Genomic DNA, 27623 nt, shown 5'->3' with positions numbered 1-27623 from the left:
AGCTCAAATCCTCCAACCCTGGTAACATCTTTGTAAGTCTTTTCTGAACCCTTCAAGTTTCTCAACATCTTTCCGATAGGAAGGAGACCAGGATTGTATGTAATATTCCAACAGCGGCCTGACTAATGTCCTGTACAGCTACAAGATGACCTCCCAACTCCTGTACTCTATACTCTGATCAATAAAGGAAAGCATACCAAATGTCTTTTTCACTATCCTATCTACCTGCGACTCCACTTTCAAGGAACTTATCAATATTAAACTCCATTTGCCATTTCTTGGTCCACTTCCCCAGCTGATCAAGATCTTGCTGCAATTTCTGATAACCTTCCTTACTGTCCACAATACTGCCTATTTTCGTGTCATTTGCAAACTTACTAATCATGTCTTGTACAATCTCATCCAAATTATTGATCTAAATAACACAGTACTGGGCCCAGCACCAACCTTTGAGGCACACCACTGGTCGAAGGCCTCCAGTCTGACAAGCATCCTTCCACTGTAACCCTCTGCTTCCTACCGTCCAGCCACTTGTATCCTATTTGCCAGCTCTCCCTGAATTCCATGCAATCTAACCTTCCATGTGGAACCTTATCAGACATTAGTGAAATCCATATTGACTACATCTCTCGCCCTGCCGTCATCAATCTTCCTGGTCACTTTATCAAAGAACTCTAACAAATTTGTGAGGTATGATCTCCCACACACAAAGCCATGCTGACTACTCATAATCAGACCCTCTCTTTCCAAATGCATGTCTATCTCATCTCTCAGAATCTTCTCATGTAACTTACCTACCACCGATGTTAGACTTACTAGTCTATACTTCCCAGGTTTTTCTTTGCAGCCCTTCTTGAATAATGCCTCAACATTTACTACCTTCCAGTCTTCCGGGACCTCACCCGTGGCTAATGATGATCCAAATATATCAGGCAGGCCCCCCTCCCCTGCAATTTCTTCTCTGGCCTCTTGCAGTGTCCTTGGACATATCTGCTCAGGACCAGGACATTTATCCACCTTCATACATTCTAATACATCCAACACCTCCTCTATTATGACATGGACTGAACCCAAATTCCCAAGTCGTCTTTCTCTATGGTGAAGACAGGGGAAATACTCATTGAGGACCTTGCCCATCTCCTGCGGTTCCACACATACATGTCCACCTTGCTCCTTGAGAGGTCCGATTCTCTTTCTAGTTATTCTTTTCCTTTAATATACTTAGACTCTCTTTGGATTCACCCTAATCTTCTCAACCAAAGCTATCTTGTGCCCCCTTTTCGCCCTTCTGATTTCCTTCTTCAGTAAACTCCCGTATCCCATATATTCCTCCAGAGATTCCATTGATCCTACCTGAGCGATGCCTCCTCTTTTCTGGGAGAAAGTGAAGACTGCAGATGCTGGAAAGTCAGAGTTGAAAGGTGTGGTGCTGGAAAAACACAGTAGGTCAGGCAGCATCCGAGGAGCAGCCGAGTCAATGTTTTGGGCATGAGCCCTTCACCAGGAATGTCTGGGGGAGGAAGAGGGCTGAGAGATAAATAGGAGTGGGGGTGAGGCTAGGGGGTAGTAGCTGGGAAGGTGGTATGTGGATGCAGGTGGAGGGTGATGGTGAAAGGTTGGCGCGAATAGGAGGGAAGGAGGAAGTACAGGTAGGACAGTTCAAGAGGGTGGTACCGAGTTGGAGGGTTGGATCTAGGATGAAATGGGGGGGAGGTGAGATTTGGAAACTAGTTGGTGCTGTGTGGTTGAAGGGTCCAAAGGTAGAAGGTAAGGTGTTCTTCCTCCAGTCATTGAGTGGTTCCTTCCAGCCTCGCACTTGCCTCCCTGCTGTTGAGGATACCCTTCCCCATCAGTCAAGTTTAATCCCTCCGTTGTATTACTAGTAGATCTGCCCACCAGAATATTGGTTGTCATTCCAGTTCAGGCATATCAGGCCCTTCTTGAGCACGTCACCTCTACCCCAGGAAAGATCCCAGTGATCTAAGAATCTGAATCCCTACCTCCTTTTCTCACTTTTGTTTTATTCAGTCAGATAATGCCGACGTTGCTGGCTTAGAGTGTTGATCCAATCTCAGTTGGAAAATTAGTTTAAGATTATGTCAGGGATGGATCAAACTAGTGAAAGAATTTGCCTGCTCTTTCATGTCAGTGATTTCCAGCCAATTATGTATTTGGAAGTAATGGTCTTTGTTGCTTTGGTAACCTATTTGGCCACACTGTTCATGAAGAGCATTGATGAACGATCAGGATTATTTTGTTTGTTGAAGGACAAATGATGGTTGGAACATGGGTGATCATTTCTGTTTCTCTAAGAGTGCCATGGTACCTCCTTAAACATGCAGCATGCTCTACCATCTCATGCAAAATACAGCACCTCTGACAAGTAGAGTTGCACCAAAGCTATTGTGTTTGGTCTTTCACCTGCGACTTTTGGCATGCGAAATTAACTATAGTAGCAAGGTTGACACTTCAAATAGATTGCAATCAATGTTTTTAAAATATTATGAAATTAATGTGGAGTGAAATGGTCATAATTGTTTTGTCAGACGCTGCCCGACATCTACAGTTCCTCTTTGTTCTGCTGATGCTCCATCATTCTGATCCCTCGTCACATCTGCCTTATTCCTGAGGCCATCCTCTGCCCGTTTAATGCAAAACGGTTTCCTGTTCTCGTTGACTGACATAAAACTACGGACTTATATACTGCTCAAATAATGTTTCATTCAAAGAACTTCGAATGCATTTCTCTAAAGGTGAAAAAATTAAATTTCATAGTTTTGATCCTTTATTTCGCTACAAAGAATGGAAATCTGTTTGCGGCTAGTGGTTTAACAACAAATACCTCTCCCTCTTTCTTTGAGAGAAGGTTTCACGGTATTTATGTTTACGGATTTAAGTTTTCAGTCCTAATTCTCATCAGTCCTAATTCTCAGTTTAAACCGGAGTTGTCTTGCCTTTTTTGCATGAGGAGATGGTGGGAGAGTGATTCATTTTAATTTCTCTCATGCTAGGGGCTAATGACCAAATTTCACAAAAGATAAATATTGCTATAATAGTAAGCATGGATTTCAGGAAAAAAGGCCAAAACAATAAATTGACCATTTAAATGAGTCACAAAAATAACTATTAGAAAGTATCAAGTCGTGGAGAGAACTTGTAAAACCTCTGATTTCTTGATTAATAATTGGAGGTAGACAGAGAGAAAAACTCAGACTCAGTTCCATGTGCTGATCACAAGAAAAGGTGGAGAGAACTGAGCTGTGCCATCGAGCTGATTATCTAACCCTGAACTTCATTTACCTCTGGTTTGGAAACTTCAAATTGGTCTTGGCAGTATGCATATGATACTGGCGAACACAAATGTGTACCGCTCAGCCCAAGCATTCATCCTTCCTGTAAATGACTAACAAAAATAACTATTAGGAAGTATCAAGTAGCAGTGAGAGTTGGTAAAACCTGTTTCTTGGACAAGTGGGAGTAGAGGATGAGAAAGACTCAAGGAAGCAAAATCAGGGCATTTGGAAAATCAAAACACTATCCATCAGAGTCAGCACGGTTTTATGAAGAGCAAATCATGTTTGACTAATTTGCTACAGTTTTTTGAAGATGTAATAAGTAAGATGAATAATGGGGATGCTATAGATGTAATTTATCTGGCCTTCCAGAGGGTGTTTGATAAGGTGCCACACAACAAGGTTAAATTACAAAGTTGGATCATAGGGGATATGGGGCAATTTATTAGCCTGGATAGATGACTGGCTGATGGACAGAAGGCAGAGTCAAGATAAATGCCTTTTTTTCTGAATGGCAAGATGTAAGTATTGGGGTGCCGCAGGGTTCAATCCTTGGACCCCAGCTACTTACAATCTACATTAGTGACTTGGATACAGGGAAAGGAGGCTCTATAGCCAAATTTGCAGACAGCACAAAAATCGGTGGGACACTAAATGACATTGAGGAAATAAGAACCTTACAAATGGATATAGATAGGTTAGGAGAGTGGATCAAAATACAGCAGATGGAGATTAATGTGGATAAGTGCAAGGTCATGTATTTGGGTCAAAAAAATGGGAAGGCGACTGATTATCTTAACGGGGAGAGACTTCAGAGTGCTCTGGTGCAGAGGGATCTGGGTGTACTTGTTCATGAGTCACAGAAAACTAGCATGCAGGTACAGCAGGTAATAAAGAAAGCAAATAGAATGTTGGCTTTTATAGCTAAAGGAATAGAATATAAAGGTAAGGAAGTACTGTTACAACTATACAAAGTATTGGTGAGACTACACCTGGAGTATTGTGCACAGTTTTGGTCCCCTTATTTGAGGAAAGATTTAGTAACATTGGAGGCAGATCAAAGGAGGTTCACCAGATTGATCCCAGCGATGAGGGGTCTGTCATGTGAAGAGAGTCATAGAGTGATCGAGATATAAAGCTCGGAAACAGACCCTTCAGTCCAACTGTGTCATGCCAACCAGATATCCTAAATTAATTAGTCCCATTTGCCAGCATTTGACCCATATCCCTCCAAACCCTTCCTATTCATAGACATATCTAACAAGGTAAGATCACATGGAATAGGGAAAGAAATTTGTCATACTTACCTTATCCAATCTGCATGTGACTGCAGACAGCAATGTGGTTGATTCTTAACTTCTCTCTGGGCAAATAGGGATGGGCAACAAATGTTGGTCTGGCAAGAGAAGCCCATATCCTGTAGATGAATCAAAAAAGTGTTTCAATGTACTTTATCTGAAAGTGCTCTCTATCAGGGCATAAGCAAATATATCTGACTCAGAGTGTTGTTATTTTCAAATGCCAGGTGCAAAGAGTTTCACAAGTGTATCAGGATCCTGCCAGATGTGTACAGGGTTTCAGTTCGTATTGGAATCCTCTGTCTAAAATTCATACATAACAGATTGAACCATTTAGGCCTATACTCTCTGGAATTTAGAAGAATGAGGAGAGATCAAGCTGAGGTATTCAAGATGATAAAAGGTTTGGATAAAATAGACATGGAGCAGATACTTCCTCTTTGGGGCATTCTAGGACGAGAGGTCATTGTCTTAGGATGAGGGGGGAGCAAATTTAAAACCGAGTTGTGGAGAAACTTCTCCCAAAGGGTTGTGAATCTGTGGGATCCGCTATCCCAAAATGCAGTGGATGATGGGACAGTGAGTAAATGTAAGGAGTTAGTCAGATGTTTGATTGGTAATGGGATGAAGTGATGGCAGAAAAATGGGGGTGAGGAGCAGATTAGCTATGATTGAATGACCTAATTCTGCCCCTATAGCTTATGAACCTGCATTTATGGATTGCTTTTCTGGGGGCTGAGAGTTTAGGAAGAGAATAAGTAGATAGTCTGCCTCAATCCAATGAATTATTCACCCATTTCCCCCCTGTCCCTTGTTGAAACACCCATTTCTACAGAATGAACCCTCTCGTGATGACATTCTCGACTTCCATTTGCTCACCCACCCCATCCCACCCCTGGCAGCCTGATACATTCGCCTCTGAGCGAAAGCATCCCTAATGTCATGCTGCAGACTGATTGCCACTTCAGGACCTGGGCTAAGTTAAATCGTGTACACTGCACTGACTTCCAGTCACAAACACTTTCTCTGACACTTGATGCTGTTTGGTTCATTAGTCGTAGAATTGTAAAACCCATGGAAGCAGGCTATTTGGTTCATCAAGTTCACACCGACCCTCTGAAAAGTCACCCTGACCCACCTCCCTACCCTATCACCCTGCATTTCCCCTAGCTAATCCACCTAGCCTGCACATCTTTGGGCACTATGGGCAATCTAGCATGGCCAATCCACCTGACCTGCACATCTTTGGACTGTGGGAGGAAACCAGAGCACCCGGAGGAAACCCACACAGACACAGGAAGAATGTGCAAACTCCACACAGACAGTTGCCCGAGGGTGGAATTGAGCCAGACTCCTTGGCACTGTGTGGCAGCAGTGCTAACCACTGAGCCCAGCAGTCAGCTGTGAACCTCTGTGATAAGTGGCCTTTGATCAGAGCAGTAGTGCTTTGCAAAATCTTCTAGTTACGCACTATCTGTACTTTGAACAATCTCCTCAGGAATGTGCCTTTGCAAAGAAAGTCTGGAGAAAGATGCAGTGGTTTTTGTCGAGGTTTGTCCTGAACAGCTCCGTTATATCAGACTCTGTGCTTTACTGTCTATTCCCTGGGATGCACTGTTATGGACCAGGCCAGACCCCCTCAAAACATTTCAAGGAAGTAGCCCAGAGGCTAACTTTGCAAGTTGTTTCAAGCCGATGCAAAGTGGATATTCCAGGAGTGATGCACTTGGCCCAACTACTTGTTTTTAAACAAAACAGAATTTATTTGCAAGATTACCAAATGAAATACAAACAAAAGAACACAGAATAACTTACCCTATCCGAAAACCCAACAGATTATCCCAACTTAATGATGCAGTTCCAAATATTTGCAACAATCCCTAAAAACACCCCTTGGCAAAAATAAAAGGTAAAATCAAACAGTCTCAGGAGAGTGAGATGGCAGAGAGATTCAGCATAGAACACCTTTTTCTATGGAGCTGTTTCTTGAACCAGCAGCATTAAAACTTGACTGCTTGCTAAAACCAAACCGAGCCAGAGAAAAGCTGAGTGAGGAGAACTGGCCACTCCCCTTTCATTGTACATGTTATTTTTTTAAAACACAAATGCCTTTGCCTGAGGCAGTACCTGTTAGCTTTAATCAAATTGGCCCTAAAACCCATCCACGCCAGATTTCTTGACAGCTCTGCGTTTATGACCCCTGTGAAAGAAAAACCAAGGACAAAGGAGCAGCAGCATCACAACGCTCTGTGACAAACATCAACTGTGCCTGGCAGACCATCAGCTTGGTAAAAGATGTTCTTTGGTCTGCCCAAAATTTGTAGGTCTTTCAGAACAAGGAGTTGACCGTGACACAGTATTGCAGATCAGCACATTCCAAGGTCTAGGACTATGTGCTGAGGGACACAGTAAAGCTTGGAGGCAGCTTCTACCAAGGCACAATGGGGAAAGACCACCGTCTGAGGTCTTTCAGCCAAAGTACAATGGCGGTCCATTCAGTTATTGGACCCCACTGATACCTCAAATATGTGTAAATATAGTCTTGTGTAAGTAAGAGATGCCTTTGTTTGCAGAGTAGAGTCAAACTCCAGTGTTTGTTTCTTTTGCTACTCTATAGAACTGAACTGCTTCAGTGACTATGTTTGTATGTAAATATGTTTTTATGAATAATGTATATGAATAATGAAGAGGAGGAAGGGGGCATTTCAGTGTCTGTACTTTGCCTGCTGGCTATCTGTTGGATAAGCCTTGCTTGAACAATCTGGTTGGCTCAGCGCCAGCAGTAGTAGTTAGGAAGTAATGCAGATCTCTCAATTTATATTGCTCCTGTCCCCAACTCTTAAATCTTTCAGGAAGTGGCAGCCTTTTTGGGTTACTGTTTAAGATCATCCACGCTGGTTTTAGTTGTCTTAACCTGTATGCTTTACATTAGCCGCTTGACTTCAGTGTCCCACTGTCCCTGTTCCAAAGCTGCAAATCTGTCTTCAAAACAAAGTTGCTTGCATCTCAAACATACTGACTTTGGGAAGTTGGTGACAATGTGCAGTACTAGCCTTTCCAAATTCTCTTCATAACTGAACTGCCTTATCCCAGGTAACATCCCAGCAAATCTCCTCTGTTCCCATAGAAAAGAGTCTTGTCAGAAATGTTTTTGCTGTTGTAGCTGAGACCTTTTCAAAGTTCTATCTTAGCACTTGGATCACCTAGCTTTTACATTTTGTTGCTCTAATTATAAACACATTTCACTTTTAATCACCTTGCCATTTCATTTCATGCAAGTTAACCCAAAAGCTAACAATCCAAGTTGACCTTCAGGACCCATTCTATCTGATTGAAATTTTGCACATTTTTCTGTGAATACCATGACCAGTGCAGATTTTGACACACGTCACAATGTCTGGACTGACTTGAGGTCAACCTATCATCAACATGATTCAAGAAGGAATTAGCTTATAGTTCTTAGGCTCAAGGGTTCAAAGGTTATGGGAAAGTGGAATCAGGAGTAGGATGATCAGCCATGATGGCCTACTCCTGTTCTTTTTTTTAATTGTCTATGTAGTAAAAGTCTGCTAAGCGCTCCATTTGTAAAAGCTCCTGATGAAAACCGTGATTTTCATTCAAAGGATCCATGAAAAAGTTTCATACTTCCACAAAAGGGATTTTGAGAAAACCCAGTTTGACTGACTGGGTGGATCAAGCCACTTCGTGTGCAGGCTTTGGAAATTGCCATGGGATCCACCTAACAACATCATGTTGTGACTTGCCTGACCAACTTGGACTTTGATTTATCTTGCAAAATTTGGTATGCAAGAGGAAATCGCATACTATTTTGCATTCAATAGCTCGCACATCAGAAAAGTAGAACTAACTTTGTTATTTATCTCTGCAATTCACCTGAAAATCATAGCTTTAGGTGAATCATAAGAATTGAAGTTAAGGCCAGACGTGGGTTCTTTTGGGTGTTTCTTGCACAGAAGAATCAATTTGAGGTTTGGCATTTTTCATGTATAGCACTATGAATTCCTCACTGGTATAACTTAGAATAAAATGCATCACTAAATACAGGATATGAAAAGAAAACCCGATGCAGAGCCTTTATTGAATGAGGCTCCTCCATCTCAAAACTGATTTCAGTTACAGCAAGTAAATTCAGACTTACTTGAACTGACCAATTTCTGCCATGTAATGAAACCCACGCAGGACCAGAGTGCAAGTTTAGGTATAGGAATGAGAAGTAGCTAAAGAATGGACCTCTGGGCTTGAGGATAAAAATTATTGCGGGCAATGTTAGGGCCAATCGCTGGAAAGTGAGGCTGGGATGATGATAGGAACAGAGCTATGGCTGGGGTCGGGACTGGATTGGGATTTCAGGAAGGATGTGCAGTGATATTTTGTAAAACTCCTCCTGTAATACTCAAGCTGCTATTTATTTGAATATTGTTTTGAGTTCTGAATCCAAATTAATCTGAGTTACAAATAATGATGGATCCAATACTGAGGCTTGGAGTGTGGGGAGAGCAGAGTTGGGGCAAAGTGTGCTGGTTCTATACTTGTATCTGAGCTATCCTTTCTCCCACTTTTATTTCAAATGATTTAGCCTTGAAATTCTAGAGTCATGTTGGTGGAAACTTGGTGTTCCAGCTCCTCTGAACATTCAAGTCCAGATGAGAAAGCTTGTAGCCTCACATGTGACACATCTCCAACAGGGTGACCCATTTGTTCAGAAGAATCGGAGGCATCTGTTCTTAGTGTCAATGGATCAGTGTAAATAAGGTGATAACATTTGTTCACTTATGGAATGTGTGCAGTGCTTCCTTCCCACACCAGAGGCTGGAAGATGATACATATTTCACAGTTGGATGTCTGATAACTAAAAGTCTGGTTTATATCGAGGATTCTTAACAAAACTCATAATCAGTAGGAAAATAACTTAATAAGTTGAGTGGAATATGCATGTGGTAGAACAATCCTAATAGATTTTCATATATACCACACTGAGCAGATTTGAATTGATGAAGCTCAGCTCCCTAAATCTTTACTGTTCAGGAAGGTGAATGTTTCATTACCCTTACAGGCTAGGAAAACACAAAGGCTGAAACTGACATTGTAAGGAAGTTGGAAGATATTCATGTGTGAGTGAGAGAGAGAAAACATTCTTCTATAAATTACATTCACTGACTGAAGGTTTCAAGTGAAACAGAGAGAGACAGACAGACAGACAGACAGGACAGAAGCTGATGGAAAGATGAACTCTTGGCAGGTTGATCTGAGTGAACACTGGCTTGTCATGGATTGAATGTTTGCGTGTCGTATCCGGGAATGGTATGAACTTAATTTGCATTTTGGGAATCTAAGATGTTTTTTAAAACAAAAGCCATTTTGTAGGACACTGGTACTGGGGCATGTTAGCTGATCGAGATTACCTCATGACTTTTTCCACATAGTTTAGTGTAGTCTCTCCTTATGATATACTGTTAAAAGGGAGCTTAATTAGCCAAAGCAATCACCCATTTGGGCCTGGCTGGATCAAAGTTCCCCACCTTGATGTGCATGTAGCTTAATTAGTCAAGCTTACTCAGATCAATCAATGAGTTTCTCTTCCTCTGCAAACTTTTGCCATTTCATTGCTGCTTATCTGATTATGGACATGTGGCATTTTTGTAATTTTAATACCAAATTCTATATAAAGACAGCTTATTTGCAGCAATAAGGGGAGTAACCTAAGAGAGCTCTGCAGCAAATGGGTTTAAACTTTAGCTCAAGCCTGGCTTGTAGGTATCTATGTTATAGTGTAACATTGCCTTTATTTACCAATGGCATCAATCATTTAAACTAAACTGTCTGTAAGAGTTTTATATTCCAGACTACTGCATAGTATGATCTCCAGGACGAACCAACAGAGGCTTACAGGTTGAATCCATCAGGGATTTCCTGAGTCCTCTAGAATCAATCCTTTTTTAATAATATATTTTTATTAAGAAAAAATAGATTTTTAAATATTACAACAAATACAAAAAATGCAATTCAAAACAGTACAAAAATAGTACAAAACTAAACCCAAATAATAAAAAAAATTCCCCAGCCCACCCTCCTATACGAATGTATAAACATATATAGAGAAGTATAAAATTAAAAAAAACCTAAACTAGCTATTTAACTAACTAAATAAATACCTAACAACAAACAAATAAATAGTAATAACTCAGCCCAGCCAAACAAACACTCATACATTCACAGTTTCTCCTCCCTGGATATTGGACTCATAAAATACAATCGTTACGGCTATGTAAAAGCCCTTGTTAGTGTGGCAGATAAATCTGTGTCCAGGTATTTCAAAAAGGGTTGCTTCAGATCTCTAAAAAAGGATTCCATTTTGGCCTTCCCCTCTCAATTCTCAGACTGATTTAACGTAGAGTAGAATCTCTGGAACGCCACATTAATCTTTTTAGAATCACATGTTAGGTTCCCAGACCCTTCCCTAATCGCTGTAATGTTTGTGGGGCACTTCTCTTTCTGGCAATGTATGCTAAATATTTGCCTGGCTTGTCACCATTTATAACCTTTGCTTTGCAAAAGCCAGCTCCTTATTTGCCGTCTGCGTGAGCACGGAATTTAGTGCAGGCCGCAGTGCCGTAATCCTCTGTAGTTTGACCAACGAGGGTCTGTCAAAATAGGCCTTCTCGGCTGCCTTCAACCGTGCTTCAAGGAGACGTTGCTGCTCACCCTTCTGCCGCTTCCTACTTGTGGAATATGAAATAACTAACCCTCTGGCATAAGCTTTGGCAGTTTCCCAGAGAACAGATGAGCTATCAACCGAGCCTATGTTGATGTCTAGGAATGCCCGAAATTCCCTAGAGAAATACTCCACAAACTTGCTGTCCATGAGATTAAATGGGTCCATTCGCCAGTCCCTTGAATCCACTGTAACATCCTTAATTTTAACCATGAGGTACACTTGAGCATGATCAGAGATGGCAATATTACCAGTCGTACAGGATGCCACCAGATCCAGGGTTACCGCAGGGGTCAGAAAAAAATCAATCCTCGTGTGACATCTGTGCGGATTGGAGAAAAACGTGAAATCCCTACCTGTAGCGTGGAGACACCTCCAGACGTCCACCAACCCTAATTGACACAGACCCAATAACTGTTTAGTTTGTGCAGAGGGTATTGAGGGACCTTTAGGCAACCTGTCTACTGTGGGGTCCATGAGGCAGTTAAAATCTCCCCCGATAATGATGTGCCGAGACTTGAGACTTATCAGTTTAGCAAAAGCATCTACCAATAATTTAAGAGGATGAGGTGGGGGACAATAAGCATTTAAAATGCCATATTCTTCCCCATTTATCAAGGCTTTAAGAATTACAAACCTCCTGTATGTGTCTTTAATACATTCCAACAATTTAAATGAGAGATTTTTACATACCAATATAGCCACTCCTCTACTTCTGGTATTAAATGATGAAAAATAAACTCGGTCAAAGTCATTCTGCTATAATTTCAGATGCTCCTTGTTACAGGAGACATATTTGGATGACAAAGCAATGTCCACCTTCACCTTTCTAAGACTCAAGAGTACCTTCTTCCTCTTGATTGGTGAGTGACTTCCCTTTATATTCCAGGTACACCATTTAATCAAATCATTAGCCGTAATCTTCTGCAATTACATTTAAATTCCAGAGAGGAGGAACCCGAACCACAAATTGCTGAGCCTTAGTGTCGCATGGTCCACCAAATATAAAAACTACATAAACTAAAACCACTACATTTAACAAACATACAAAATTTTTAAAAATAAAAAACAACAAAAACCAGAAAACAAACCAACATATAAAGCGCCAATAGCGCTGAGTAGGGGAACTCACCCCCTGCCCGGAGGGGGCAACCAGCCGTCCCGAACTGCCCATAAGTAGGCATCTAACCATCTCAACCACCTTCACTTCTCCCAGCTAGAGCTGCATCGCAAGCACAAGCTAAAAAGAATAAACACCCCATAGAATATCAATATGAATAAAAATACATTCTTTCATAAAAAGAGGGGGAATAAATACCACACCCATCCTTTAGTATGTCCTTAGAAATTTAAATTGTACATCTTAACCACCGCCAGACATAGTTTGAACCAAATTATTATCAAGAGAGGAAAAAAAGGGGGAAAAAAAAGCTCCAACCGGATTTCCTCCATTTCTTTTACAGAATGATAAACGCACACCCAAGCAACAATATTTGTACATACTACAATTGTTTAAATTAGGTTAGTTTGTCCACAAAGTCTCTTGCCTTCTCCGATGTGTCAAAGAGATGCGTTGATCCATCTAAGGTGATCTGAAGCACTGCCGGATATCTCAGGGAGTACTGAATCCCAAGCTCCTTCAGTCTTCTCTTGATACCATCATACGATTTTTGTTTCTGGATCACCGCCGCTGAAAAGTCCTGAAAAAACATGATCTTAGACCCCTCGTAAATTTGGGCCTTTGGATCCTTCCCCTGAGTCTGGAAGCCTCCTTATCCCAGTAATGATGGAACTGCACCAGGAAAGGACGAGGGCATTGACCCAGACCTGACCGCCGTGCTGGAACCCGGTGGGTCCTTTCTATCTTCAATCCTCTCATGCCAGTTTCCAAGTCAAGGAATTTCGGAAGCCAATCTTCAACAAATTCTGCAGGCCGCTCACCTTCCTTACCCTCAGGCAGACAGATGATCCGAATGTTTTTTCTCCTGCCCCTGTTTTCAAGATCATCCACTTGATCACGCACATTACGAACCCGCGTCTTCAGGGCTTGGATCTCTTCTTTGAATGAACTGGCATCAGCTTCCACCACTGTGACCCTGTGCTCCACCCCATCTGTCCTCTTCTCCAGGTCTCCCAGCTGCTGCTCATGCTTCTGCAGCATGAGAGAGACTGGAGTCAGCTTTTCTTCAATCTGTTTCCCCAACATCTCGCGAGATTTCGAGAGCTGGTTCACCAGGTCCTGGAGAGTAATCTGCTCTGAGGCTGCTGCAGGCTGAGCTGCAGGCCCGGCCTCAGATGCTCCTTCTCCCTTTTTAGGCATTTCAGGACAGCTGAAAATACAGGTAAGTCAATTTTTAAATGTTTCTTGGGGCTCCACAATCTTTCCAACGCCGCAAGAAATCCTGATGACCTGGGTTGGGTGGGTTAAAGGACCATCCTGCTCCTGCTGCGATGCGAAACTCTGCAGTGTGATCCTCTCAGATCGCCGCCATCTTAGATTCCCCCGAATAGATACTTTAACACAGATTTGTGTGCAGTAGTTTCCGTTTGTACATTTCAGTGACATGCTGGTCAGATTAGTTCTTGTACGCAACTTACAGATCTAATTGTGCCTGGTATAAAGAAAGATTTACATTTTTATCCCATTAATAACACCAGGATCTCCTAAAGCACTTTGCAGGCAATGACGTACTTCAGAATTACAACCTTTGTTGTAGGAAGCATGGCAGCTAATTTGTTCACAGATGTCTACTAAAACAGCAATCTAGTAAGGCTCAGGTCATGCTTCAATGATACTTGATTGAGTGTTTATCATGACACAGGGAGAATTCTGTTGCTCTTCCCTCAATGTTATTGCAGACTTTGTCTCCACCTGAGGGGGGGGGGGGGGGGGGGTCAAGAGTTACAGTCTCCCTGGAGTCATTTCGCAGGGAGACCTGGTGGCAGGTCTGTCAACTTTCGTTCATGTCAATCTAGGCGAAATGGTTTTTTTCTTGGACAGAGAATGTTACACATTGAAGCACGGATTCTTCTGGAAGTGTGAGACAGAGGGCCTTCAGCAACTTTGTTGGAGATGTTTCATTGAAGTGTTAACTGGGCTCATGAATTTAAAGTTCTTGACTCTTCCCTTGAAAATATTCAGCAATGATGTTTTAACTGGAGCTTCCAGAAAGCCTTCACTGGCATGATGGTTCTTGGATCACAGCAACACAATGTTAAACTTGTTGCACTATATAGCCTCTCAACTACCCTGACACCCAACCTTGTCCCATATGCTATTAGTCCCGTTGACAAGCTTTACAAACTATGGTTCTGTATGTGAAAGACAATGTGGGATTGTGATCAAATAATGACTGAAATCAGTGAGTGGTGAAAATAGCCTCCTTTATTCTGCAAGTAGCGCAAGTTTAAGGCGGCAATCAGATCCTGGAATACAATTCTTTATAAGATCCCCTTTTTACACTGTTCTTAAGTATACTAAAATTCCATTACTGTGGTGTTACATTTCTTGTCACTAGTACACAAAGGGTTGAGGGGCTTCTGTCCTGGGAGACAGGCGATGGGTTAAAACATGTGCTAAGTGCTGCCTGTAACGTCTGAAGGGATTAAGAAGTGTCTGTCCGGTCTGCTTGCATAATTAAGAGGTGTTCATCCTTTTGTCTTTTAAGTTAGTAAATGTCAGTAAAAATGCTCGGCCGATATGCCCTAAGTAAGTTAGAAATTGTACCTGCAGTTTATAAAAGAATAAAGGATATTAAACCACAGCTGTGAGATTTTTACTATTTGAAAATGAGTTTCATTCATATGTGCAATTTCACGCAAGTGCTGTTTTGACCGTTTGTTAAAGGGATAATGGCCCAGTTAAAAGGTATTAAAATAAGTACATGCTAACTGGGGAAACTGGTGCTTCAGGTCTGAGAGACTGTTGGGAAGGGCTGATTAATATTACTGCATAATGTTTCATGGAGACATATGGGCTGATAAGGTATGAAAATGCAGTAATGGGTTTGAAAAGGTTGTTTTGATGAGAAAGGGTTGTTTTAAATTTGGTCCATTTGATAGTAAAACACCATCTGTAAGAATAATAGGGTGATTATGGTAGGGGATTTTAACTTTCCAAACATTAACTGGACTGGTATCGTGTTAAGGGTTTAGATGGAGAGGAATTTGTTAAGTGTGTACAAGAAGATTTTCTGATTCAGTATGTGGATGTACCTACTAGAGAAGGTAAATAGGCAAAGTCTTTTCCCTGGGGTCAGGGAGTCCAGAACTAGAGGGCATAGGTTTAGGGTGAGAGGGGAAAGATATAAATGAAATGTAAGGGGCAACTTTTTCACACAGAGGGTGGTACGTGTATGGAATGAGCTGCCAGATGAAGTGGTGGAGGCTGGTACAATTGCAACATTTAAGAGGCATCTGGATGGGTATATGAATAGGATGGGTTTGGAGGGATACGGGCCGGGTGCTGGCAGGTGGGACTAGATTGGGTTGGGATATTTGGTCAGCATGGACAGGTTGGACCAAAGGGTCTGTTTCCATGCTGTACATCTCTATGACTATACCACAGAACCGTGTTATAGCAGGGAGTTATGAATGAATGAAATGTGAACGTGGTATTTGCTTGAGAGTTGGTTAGTAAAGGAGTTATGAATTAATAAACATGTAGCACTTGTCAACCCCCGAGTGGGTTGAATAATAGATCCCTACAGTGTGGAAACAAGCCATTTGGCCTAACAAGTCCACATTAACCCTCTGAAGAGTAACCCACCCAGACCCATTCCCCTGACTAATGCACCTTGTGCCTAAACTCTGTTGGCAATTTAGCATGACCAATTCACCTAACCTGCACACCTTTTGGACTGTGGAAGGAAACCAGGGCACCCAGAGGAAACCCTTGCAGACACGGGGAGAATGTGCAAATACCACACAGTCACCCGAGGCAGGAATTGAATCCGGCTCCCTGGTGCCGTGAGGCAGCGGTGCTAACTACTGAGTCACCGTGTTGTCCTGGGTCAATAAGGGGACCTAGAATACAATATCTCACACCAACTACAAATCATTGTGCCACTAGAAAATAATTGGGAATACACTGCTTTATCAATAATGGAATGCTCGCTCTTGTAAATGTTCCATCCATGCCTCTGACTCATTTTGCCAGCCAATAATCAGATCTAATTGCATCAGAGATCTGATTTGAGCTTCAATTAAAGGTAAACATGTGGAACCTGATTCCCTCCATTTTGGAATGGGAGTGACAGGATTTAACTAGATTTTTTCGCATAAAGTATAGCAGAACAGTATGTGGATATCTCTGTTATCTCTGTACTTATAACTCTCCGATTTCTCTTAAGGTAATGAAGTTGACATTTGTAACCAGTCTAAGTTTCACTTGTAAGATTTAGAGTCATAGAATCAGAGAGATGTACAGCATAGAAACAGACCCTTCAATCCAACATGCCGACCAGATATTCCAACCCACACCCGGCCCATATTTTGTTTGTTCCTAAAAATCATCACTGTGATGTAAATGGCTATGTCATAATAACAGTAAAGGTTTAAAATGCCAGCTTGATTCCATCCATTGCATTCTTATCTTTGACATTTGCAGCAGACAATCTAGCCGAATCTAGCTCAGTAAGTGTTTGAGGGAATGCTGCGCTGTCAGAATGGTGGTTGAATTCTGAAGGGGTTTGCTGAGGAATGGAATACATGAAGAAGACCGCCTCCATCTGTCAAGCTGAAAAGTAAATTTCAGTGTTAACAGGCTCATTGCTGTTTATTCCAATCATGTCCCCAAATTTGTTCCCTCTCCTTTTATCGCTATTCCATTCTTTATTCTTGGAAGTTGGAATCGTTGCTGTTTTGATCATTAGTGTATTGTAAAGCCTTATTATGTTCTCTGAATCTAATCTATGTATCTATGCTTTATGCATTTTGCCTTTGATTCTTATAAATGAGTAGGGAGGTTGCATAGTTGTTTTTGTTAGATTTTGCATGACCCTTGAAAGATTTGAATAAAGTGACTCCTAAGGAGGGTGTTCTTAGAGTAATAGAACTGCACAGCATGGAAACAGACCTTTCAGTCCAACTCATCCATACTGACCAGATACCCTAAATTAATCTAGTCCCATTTGCCAGCATTTGGCCCATATCTCTCTAAATCCCTTCTATTCATGTACCCATCCAGATGCTTTTTAAATGTTGTAATTGTACCACTTCCACTGGTAACTCATTCCATATACACACCACCCTTTGCGTGATAAAGTTGCCCCTTAGATCCTTTTTAAATCTTTCCTATTTCGCCTTAAACCTTTACCCTCTAGTTTCAGACTCCTCTACACTGGGGGAAAAGGCCTTGGCTATTCACCCTTTGTGTCCCTCATGATTTTATAAACTTGTATAAAGTCACCCCTCAGCCCCTCACCCTCCAGAGAAAACAGCCCCAGTCTATTCTGCCTCTTCCTAAAGTTCAAACCCTCCAACCATGGCAACATCCATGTAAACGTTTTCTGAACCCTTCAAGTTTCACAACATTCTTCGTATTGCAGGGAGACCAGAATTGCACATGGTATTCCAAAAGTAGCCTAACCAATGTTCTGTACAGCTGCACCATGATCTTCCAACTCCTGTACTCAATACTCTGACCCATAAAGGAAAGCATACCAAACACTGCCTTCACTATCTTATCTATCTGTACTTTCAAGGAACTATGAAACTGCACTCAAAAGTTTTGTTATTCAGCAATACTCCCCAGGATTTTACTATTATGTGTATAAGTCGTGCCCTGATTTGCCTTTCCAAAATGCAGCATCTCACTTTTATCTAAATTAAACTCTATCTGCCACTTCTTAGTCCATTGGCCCATCTGATCAAAATCCCATTGTAATCTGAGGTAACCTCCTCCGCTGTGTGCGCTACACCTCCAATTTTCACATTATCTGCAAACTTATTATACCTCCTATGTTCACATCCAAATCATTTATGTAAATGACAAAAAGCAGTGGACCCAGCACTGATCCTTGTGGCACTCCACTGGTCACAGGCCTCCAGTCTGAAAAACAACCCTCCACCACCACCCTCTGTCCTCTACCTTTGAGCCAGTTCTGTATCCAAATAGCTAGTTCTCCCTGTATTCCATGAGATCTAACCTTGCTAATCAGTCTCCCACAGGGAACCTTGTCAAGCGCCTTACTGAAGTCCATATAGATCACATCAACCGCTCTGCCCTCATCAATCCTCTTTGTTACTTCTTCAAAGAGCTGTGCTGTTTGTGAGTTGGAACACAATCTTACCACATTGTGCATTCACCACATTTGTGACTGCATCTACATAATTAAGATGTGGAAGGACTATATTAAAGAGGACTGTTAACCATAGGAGAGCCGAAAGCATTAAGTGTCTAACAAGTGAAACAGACAAAATTGGAGATATTCTAAATATGCAACATCTGTGGACAGTGAAACATAGTTAATATTTCAGTTTGGCCTTTCATCTTCTGATGATACGTATATTAACTCTGTTTTGCTATCACATGCTGCCTGACCTGCTGTATATCTCTGACATTAACATTTTATTTCAGGATTCCAATATCTGCCTTAATTTGTGTTTTGTAACTGTAGCTGACAAGATGCAATATTGCATGCAATTGAGTTTCCATCAGTCTACTTCTGTGGCAAAGCAAAGTACAAGGCCAGATAAGAATGCATTATCATGTCACTAAACAGCAACTAGCAGAACCAGATGAGACTGAGGTGGCCACCAAATGTAGCAATTAAGTTATATCAAAATTTTACTTCGTCACTAGTTTACAAAAGATGTTTTGTGTAAGTCTGATTATTTAACGATCATACCAAAGTAGTTACAGTAATTGAAAAAAATGACAATTCAAGCCATGAGTCATGGGAACTCAGATTTGTATTTTACAGCCTCCTAAACCAGGGTTGCTGAAACTAACCACACATTTGGTGTGTTCTTTTCAACTTTTGCAGTTCCAGCAGTTCAAATAAACCCTGATTAGCTATTCGCCCTAGAAAATCAAGTGCTATGGAGATGTGCAGGAAAAGAGTTGAGGCAGAGGAGATCATCCTTGATTGTATCACATGGCAGCAGGTTCAAGGGGCTGAATTGTCTACTCATGATGTATGAGACTATTATACCATTTCATACCTTAAAACTGAAGAATACGTTATCGCAATAGATCATAGAATCACTACAGTGTGGAAACAGGCCATTTGGCCCAACAGGTCCACACTGACCCTCCAAGGAATAATTCACTCCATCCCATTCCCCTACCCTATTACTCTACATTTACCCCTGACTAATGCAGCTAATCTACACATCCCTGAACATTATGGGCAATTTAGCTTGGCCAATTCATCTAACCTGCACATCTTTGGATTGTGGGATGAAACTGGAGCACCCGGAAGAAACCCATGCAGACACAAAGAAAATGAGCAAACTCCACACAGTCAGCAATAGTTTTTCAAACTTTTTTTTGTATAATCAATACTTTCACTCTAACTTTTCTCAGCCTCATTTGAGCCTTTTACTTCAGATTCTTTGATGTGGAGGTGCCAGTTTCGGACTGGGGTGGACAAAGTTAAAAATCACAACACTAGGTTATTGTCCAACAGGTTTATTTGAAAGTACACGCTTTCGGAGTACTGCTCCTTTGTCAGGTAACTACTGGAGCAGGATCATAGGACGCCGAATTTATAGCAAAAGATCAAAGTGTCATACAAAGATCAATCAAAACCTGCATCCCCATTCTAAGTGATTAAAGGCTTAAAAGCAATCTAGGTTTGTTCAATACATTGTATCAGTTGTATGACACTGATCTTTTGCTATAAATTCTGTGTTCTATGATCCTGCCCCACTAGCTACTTGACGAAGGAGCAATGCTCTGAAAGCTTGTACTTACAAATAAACTTGTTGGACTATAACTTCATGTTGTGAGATTTTTAACTTCAGATTCTTTTGATTTTGTTTTGAAATTTTTCTGTTTAGGAAATGTACCTTGTATATGGAATTGCAAGTAAGTACAGATTCAGTAGTTCTATAGGAATGATATTTTAAAACCACCAATATTCTTATGTTTTTTTTGTTGAAAAGTATTTTCTACTATTGTAATCAACAATTTATTTTGCTTTTCTAGGCATTTCAGCTGAAGATCAGATCATAAAACCACAATTGGAACAATGAGGTTATCAGGTAAGAAATAATCAAAGATTAACTATATTGAATGATATTTACCTGTCAGTGTTTGATTGTGTTGCAGCAATGTTGAGCAGCATGCCAACTATCTGAAATTAAGTTTGGCATGCTATAGAATTACTCATTCAGTATACAGATTTGTTTTGTATTGGTACCCTGCAATATAAGTGACTTTTGTGAAAAATGTTTTGAACAGATTTTGGGTGTGCTTTAAATGTGTAAGAGATACAACATGGAGAAACATTATTTTCGCATCAATGTTGTAATGCTTTTGGGGAGACTTGTTATCTAGAATATCCCAAAGTTATGAGTGTTCAGGATCCCAGTGCTGATATCCTTTCCTTTTAAATATGAACAATAATGATGGAAATTTGAAAATTTGTTTTCAATATTATATTTAACAATGAACTTGACATAAGTTCTTTGCATTGGCCAAGTTGCTCAAGTTACCATTGTCACTGCGAAGATTGCTACATGAATGAATGGCATGCATAAGGAGGGACTACGCTACTGGTCCAGCAACAGACTAGGAAGAAAAGATGGGCATGTTATGGCTGACTATAAGACTCACTATCGTATGATCATTTTGCCCTAATTTTGGGTGCAGATTGCAAATTTGTGCTCTTGAGAATGAGCCAACTTTTAGGTATGGTTTATTGATCTGATCCCATCCTATTTTCACAATGATACAATTAAAGTACCTAATTAATCCACTCTAAGGATTTTCGGTTGACTGAAATAATTAAACTATTTCAAAATTGAAACAAATTTGTTTTTGCATGTAAATCTGTAATAATTCTTAGCATGTGAAGTCCTTGAATGCCTATATATTCCTCTATAATTCCTGTGTTGAGCCTGAGAGAGGTGGGAAGCAGGCGATCTTAGATGGGGAATTATGATCCTGTTTCTGAGATGAAACATTGCTAAGTTTAATTTCTTACAGTTTATTTTCTTTCAAAATCATGCATAAGCATTTTAAACAGAAGTGCAGCAATCCATGATGAAGAAAAAAGGCACTCATTTTAATTTATAATGTGTAAAAGCAATGCATGTACGTACATTGAGAATAACTAGCGAATTTTGAGAAGATTTGTAGCTCAGGTTGATAAGTGTAAGCTAGCTCACTGAACGTAAAGGTTTTTTCAGATGTTTCATCACCATACTAGTAACCTCATCAATGAGGATCTCTGGTGAAGAGCTGGTGCTATGTCTTGCCTCTCTATAGCTCTTGGTTTTTTAAGGTGGGTGATGTCATTTCCAGTTCTTTTTTTCAAGGGGAGATAAATAGGATTTAAGTTAATGTATTTATTGATGGAGTTCTAATTAGACTGCCAAATCTCTAAGAATTCTCGTGCGTGCCTTTGTTTCGCCTGCCCTCGGATATGTGTGTGTTGTCCCAGTCAAGGTGATGACCTCCTTTGTCTGTATGTTTGGAAACTTAGGGTCCGCTACGTGTATGACACCTTTGTCATCACTAAACGAAACAAATCAGACGAAACTTTCAAGACCATCAATAGTATCCTTACTGGCATAAAGCTCACTAAAAGGAGGAAAACAATAACAGACTGCCATTCCTTGATGTCATGAGAGAGTGAACAGCCAATGGGGAACTTCAAACCAGCACCTACAGGAAAACAACATAAACGGACCAAATGTTGAACTACAGAAGCGATCATCCCAACATCCACAAACGAAGCTGCATTGAAACATTATTCCATTGAGCAACCACACACTGCAGCACAGAGGAACTATGAAGAGCAGAGGAAAATCACCCATACAGCACAGTCAGAAAGAACAAGTACCCAATGAACATAGTCCGCTGTTTTCTCAGCAACGAACCCAAACAAGCAGATGAAATGCGTCCAGAAATCCTAGCCACTCTCTCCTACATGAAAAATATCTTGGAAATGACTGCCAGACTGCCCAAACCTTTTGGCATCATGGTAGCCCACAAACCCACAAGCACACTGAAACAGCAGCTAATGAACTTGTAAGACCCTATACATACAACAAGCAAAACTAATGTCATTTACAAAATACCGTGCAAGAACTGGAACAAACACTACATTGCACAAACAGGCAGAAAACTAGCCACTAGGATACATTAATGTCAACTAGCCACAAAAAGACATTGAGAAAGTAAGGATGTTGAAGATCAGAGTCGAGAGTATGGCACTGGAAAAGCACAGCAGGTCAGGCAGCATCCCAAGGAGTAGGCGAATAGAAGTTTCAGGCGTAAGTCCTTCATCAGGAATAAGTGTCATTGCTGAAGAAGGGCTTATGCCCGAAAGTCCAATTCTCCTATTCCTCAGATGCTGCCTGCCCTGCTGTGCTTTTCCAATACCATACTCTCAACAAAATGACATGATCCACTCTCACTAGTATCCTTACTTACAGATAAGGAAGGACATCACTTCAACTGGGACAACACATCCATCCTAGGACAATCTAAACAGAGACACGCACGAGAATTCCTAGAAACACTGCATTCCAACTGGAACTCTATCAACAAACAAATTGACATCGACCCCATTTATTACCCTCTGTGAAAAAGAACAGGAAATGACACCACCACAGGAAATGATATCACCAATCCAAGGAAACCTAAGTGCACACATAGAAAGTGGGTCACTAACATCAGTGTTTCACTGGAGGCTCACTGATGATGTTACCTAGTATGGTGACGAAATTTCTGAAAACAAACCTACCAGCTCAGCGATATCCAGGATAATGCAATAAACCAGAGAATGAAAATATATATTTTAAATGCAAAAGTCAAGTGCCTGCTAGAAAAATTGCTGTTCTTTTTAAAATAATTTTTCCAGTATTATATGCAAAACCCTCAATTCTATTCATTGAGTATGTTCAACTGTTTATGTTTGTGCTTCAGACTTCTTATTGATTGGAATATGGATCATTATTTTTGAGAAATTTAAATAACAGTAATGCAATTGAAGAATGTTCTCTGTCTATAGTGGTTTGCTATTGTTCAATTTGGAATTCTGATGGGACAAGTGCTCATTGCTTAATGAACGTGTGTTCAGGCAGGCTTTCACTGGCACCAATAATACAGAGGTGCTTATGAATTTGACATTTTACCACAAGAATTGGTTTGAAAATGAGCCAAGTCCCAACTTTCCTGAAATTGAGGGTTCCTTCTTCTGAGCGCTGTCTCCAGCAGCTAAAGGAGATTGTGATTTCAGTGGGTGCAGAACTACTTCCCTGTGTCCACCTCTTGCTACCTACAAACACGTACATGCACAACATCATATTCAGGGGTCTGGTGAGTCAGGGTTCAGTGCAGTGCGAGAATTTCAGCAATAGGTATTGGTGTGTGTTGCTAATTGTCTATCAAAACCTGAAGCTGCTGTGGTCTGGGTCTCCTTCCATGTAGACACAACTGTTTTGCTACTTGAGGAGTTGTAACTGGTGCTGAACATTGTATAATCATCAACAAATTTCTGAAGTGCTCTTGGAGGAAAGATCATTGAACCAACTGGAAATGGTTGAACATGGTACACTACCTTGAGCAGCTTGGAGTCATAGAGCCCTACAGCAAGGAGACAGGCCTAAACTGGTTATGCCAACTAAAATGTCCATCCAAGCTAACCCCATTTCCCTGCATTTGGCCCACACCCTTCTAAATCATTTTCTACCCATATATTTGTCCAAATGCCTTTTAAATAATCCAGCTGAGGGTGACTGAGAGCTTCTGCAGTATTGTGGAGCAATGGAGACAAAGAATGATCAAATGTAGTTTTGGTTCGTTCTTCTGGGGCTCCTCTGTGAGTCCTTTTGTAGTTGATGAGCCCAATTCTTCAGCCACATCTCTGACCACACATTTGGCAGGTGTTGCCACAAGCTATTCTCAAAGAATTCTGTTCTGTGATGCTGGAGTTTCCTCCAGATCGATTGTTCTGTATGAGGGTCTCCCATGCATTAACATCTCATGTGGTGCATTTCTTGAATGAAACCTTCAGGGAGTCTTTGAAATGCTTCCTTTGTCCTTCTCTCATTCAAGCGCCTTTTTGCTTTGTTTTGGTAGTCAGAGCTGAGGCATCCTAAGCATTTGGCTGGCCCAATGGAATTGGCTGACCATGGCCCCAATGCTGGTTACTGTTAGCTGCTTCAAAGACACTGGTATTTGTACAACTGTCCTCCCTGCTGATCAGAGAATCCATCTCCAACAAAGTTTGTTACTTATTAAGAGTCTTGAGCTGACTTCTCTGGGCAGTCCATGTTTTGGAACCATCTACAAGAGCAGGAAGGATCACGTCTTATATACACTAGGATCTTAATATCAACCTGAATGTTAGTTGTCAAATACTCTCATCCTTTAGGCACCTGATGGTGATCTTGCAGATTGAATGTGATGTTAAATCTCTGCATAAATGTCAGCCTCAAATGAGAAGTAGCTTCCCAGGTGGTGAGGTGTTCCACATTTGGAAGAATTTCTGTGTTGATCTTAATGGAGGGGTGGATCGAAACTTGACCTGGAATGGTTTGGTAAAGGATTTGTGGCTGAGACCGTTTCTACAGTATGCTTCTGTAAAGGCATCGAGGAAGACTTGAATATTCTTAACCGAGACAGAAGTGAAGTCATTGTCACAAGTGAGGTCGGAGTCATTTTCTTCTTGGATTTCAATTGGTTGAGGTTGAAAGGTTTTCTGTCAATCCTCTTGACAATGTCCCTAACCACTGGGAAGCTTGTTCTTGATAACATGAAGCATGGTGGTGATGAAGATGGAGAAAAGGATGGGAGCAATGTTGTGCTTGTGAATAAGAAGTTGTAGCTCGTAAGCTTTGATTCCACAATTGGTTCTTGACTTCCTTTGTTGTTCTTTGTAACTCTGTCTTTGTTGCTTGATGAGTTCTCTTTGCCTTGCTGGTGTTGTTTTACTAAGGATGGAAAAGTTTTCTCTGTTAATGAGGCACAGGATAATATAGTCATGCTTGTTGAACCAATCTTAATGTTTCCTGGTCTTGTAATCAATGGTTTCTTCACAGCAATCAATGGAGGCTGTCTTCAGCTCTTTCCAGATTCCATTCACTCCATTAAAAAGAACCCTTTGAAGATTTTAGCGAAGGTATTATTGGAAGTTTGGTTGTCTGCTTGACCATATCCCTTGAATGGACTTTTAAAACAAATTCAGAAGCTGATTTTAATACCAATATACAGTACAATAACGTTACTGAATTTGAAATTACTGTTAGTAGACCTTTAGCTACCATTCTGGTCTTTTAACTCAGTAGTCTTGTATTATGCTTGTGCACGGTGTTGCAAAGTTTTTTTTTTCTGGATCTCTTTTCAGTATTATTTATCCATTTCTGATTGAAACACATTGATGATATTTCACAGCATCTTTGTTATGGCAAGATCATGCGTACACTCCAAGACCATATTTTCAATGATACTGTAGCTATAGAGTCATAGAGATGTGCAGCACGGAAACAGACCCTTTGGTCCAACCCGTCCATGCCGATCAGATATCCCAACCCAATCAAGTCCCACCTGCCAGCACCCGGCCCATATCCCTCTAAACCCTTCCTATTCATAGACCCATCCAAATGCCTCTTAAATGTTGCAATTGTACCAGCCTCCACCAGTTCCTCTGGCAGCTCATTCCATACATGTACCAGCCTCTGCGTGAAAAAGTGCCCTTTAGGTCTCTTTTATGTCTTTCCCTTCTCACCCTAAACCTAAACCCTCTAGTTCTGGACTCCCCCAACCCAGGGAAAAGACTTTGTCTATTTACCCTATCCATGTCCCTGTAAGGTCACCCCTCAGTCCCCGACGCTCCAGGGAAAACAGCCCCAGCCTGTTCAGCCTCTCCCTATAGCTCAAATGCTCCAACCCTGGCAGCATTCTTGTAAATGTTTTCTGAAGCCTTTCAAGTTTCACAACATCTTTCCGATAGGAAGGAGACCAGAATTGCACGCAATATTCCAACAGTGGCCTAACCAATGTCCTGTACAGCCACAACATGACCTCCCAACTCCTGTATTCAATACTCTGACCAATAAAGGAAAGCATACCAAACACCGCCTTCACTATCCTATCTACCTGCGACTCCACTTTCAAGGAGCTATGAACCTGCACTCCAAGGTCTCTCTGCTCAGCAACACTCCCTTGGACCTTACCATTAAGTGTATAAGTATTGTTAAGATTTGCTTTCCCAAAATGCAGCACCTTGCATTTATCTGAATTAAACTCCATCTGCCACTTCTCAGCCTATTGGCCCATCTGGTCCAGATCCTGTTGTAATCTGAGGCAACTCTCTTCGCTGTCCACTACACCTCTAATTTTGGCATCATCTGCAAACTTACTAACTGTACCTTGGTTGTATGTGTGTGTTTGAAACCTTGCAATGTAGTCAGCTTGGTCATGATATTACATCAGAATCCTACAACTGATATCAGAAGTTGAAGCTGTTTGTTTTCTTTTTCAGGTTCCTTAAAGTTTTTAGTGGCTGGTGTTGTATTTTTGCTTGTGGGTTATTTCACACTACAAATATTTGAAATTAAAATAGATGCAAATTTGGGAGCAATACTTGGTAAGTATTATTCTTTTTATATATGCCTGGAAATATTGCATTTTCAGTGTTAAGATCCCAGACCAGACTCCAAATTAGGATACAGCTTTTGATGAGAACCCAAATTTTATCAAACCCATTCAGAGACCAATATTTTTTCTTGTCTAAAGTAGATATAATTTGAAATTCCAATTACTTACTAAAATAAAAGTGCCGCAAGATTCTGAAGTTTTTAGACAGACTACATGTTGCTGTATAAGAACCAGCAAAGCAAGCAATCCGCAACATCTGTTTTCTAATCTTAACACTCAGAATTGACATGTGATAGTCATGAATTGACAGGCAATGTGTGGTTGAACACACTGAACTGTACATTAGATGGCAAATGCAAACAAGACACCTACAGATCTCTCACTAAAGCATTCAAAAACTAGTGGACTGAGTCACAAAATTGCTTCATAATTGTGTGTCCCTCATGAGGGTTTTCAGTCTTCCCCTTCAAAGATATAGCCGAAACATTTTCCTCAAGACTCACTGTAACTTAGACTACCTC

General features: G+C 41.0%; 1 protein-coding gene across 5 annotated transcripts in view; it reads left to right on the top strand.

The window, feature by feature from the left end:
- LOC140458250 (protein FAM3C-like) overlaps positions 1–27623 on the top strand; it is a 51331-nt gene that overhangs the window by 8313 nt on the left and 15395 nt on the right. Inside the window, exons 1-3 of one of the 5 annotated variants that reach the window (XM_072552618.1) lie at positions 12132–12187; positions 20479–20534; positions 26987–27091. In XM_072552618.1, coding sequence (XP_072408719.1) covers positions 20522–20534; positions 26987–27091 — 118 coding nt within the window. In that variant the 5' untranslated portion in view covers positions 12132–12187; positions 20479–20521. Of the gene's footprint in view, positions 1–12131; positions 12188–13645; positions 13667–20478; positions 20535–26986; positions 27092–27623 lie in introns of those variants that run through there. The other 4 variants (XM_072552619.1, XM_072552617.1, XM_072552621.1 and 1 more) reach the window with 4 other exon arrangements.

The sequence above is a fragment of the Chiloscyllium punctatum genome, chromosome 32 (genome assembly GCF_047496795.1).
Source record: "Chiloscyllium punctatum isolate Juve2018m chromosome 32, sChiPun1.3, whole genome shotgun sequence".
In the NCBI taxonomy this organism is placed as follows: Eukaryota; Metazoa; Chordata; class Chondrichthyes; order Orectolobiformes; family Hemiscylliidae; genus Chiloscyllium; species Chiloscyllium punctatum.
Note: the sequence above shows the minus strand (reverse complement) of the source record. Positions and strands in the feature narration are given on the sequence as shown.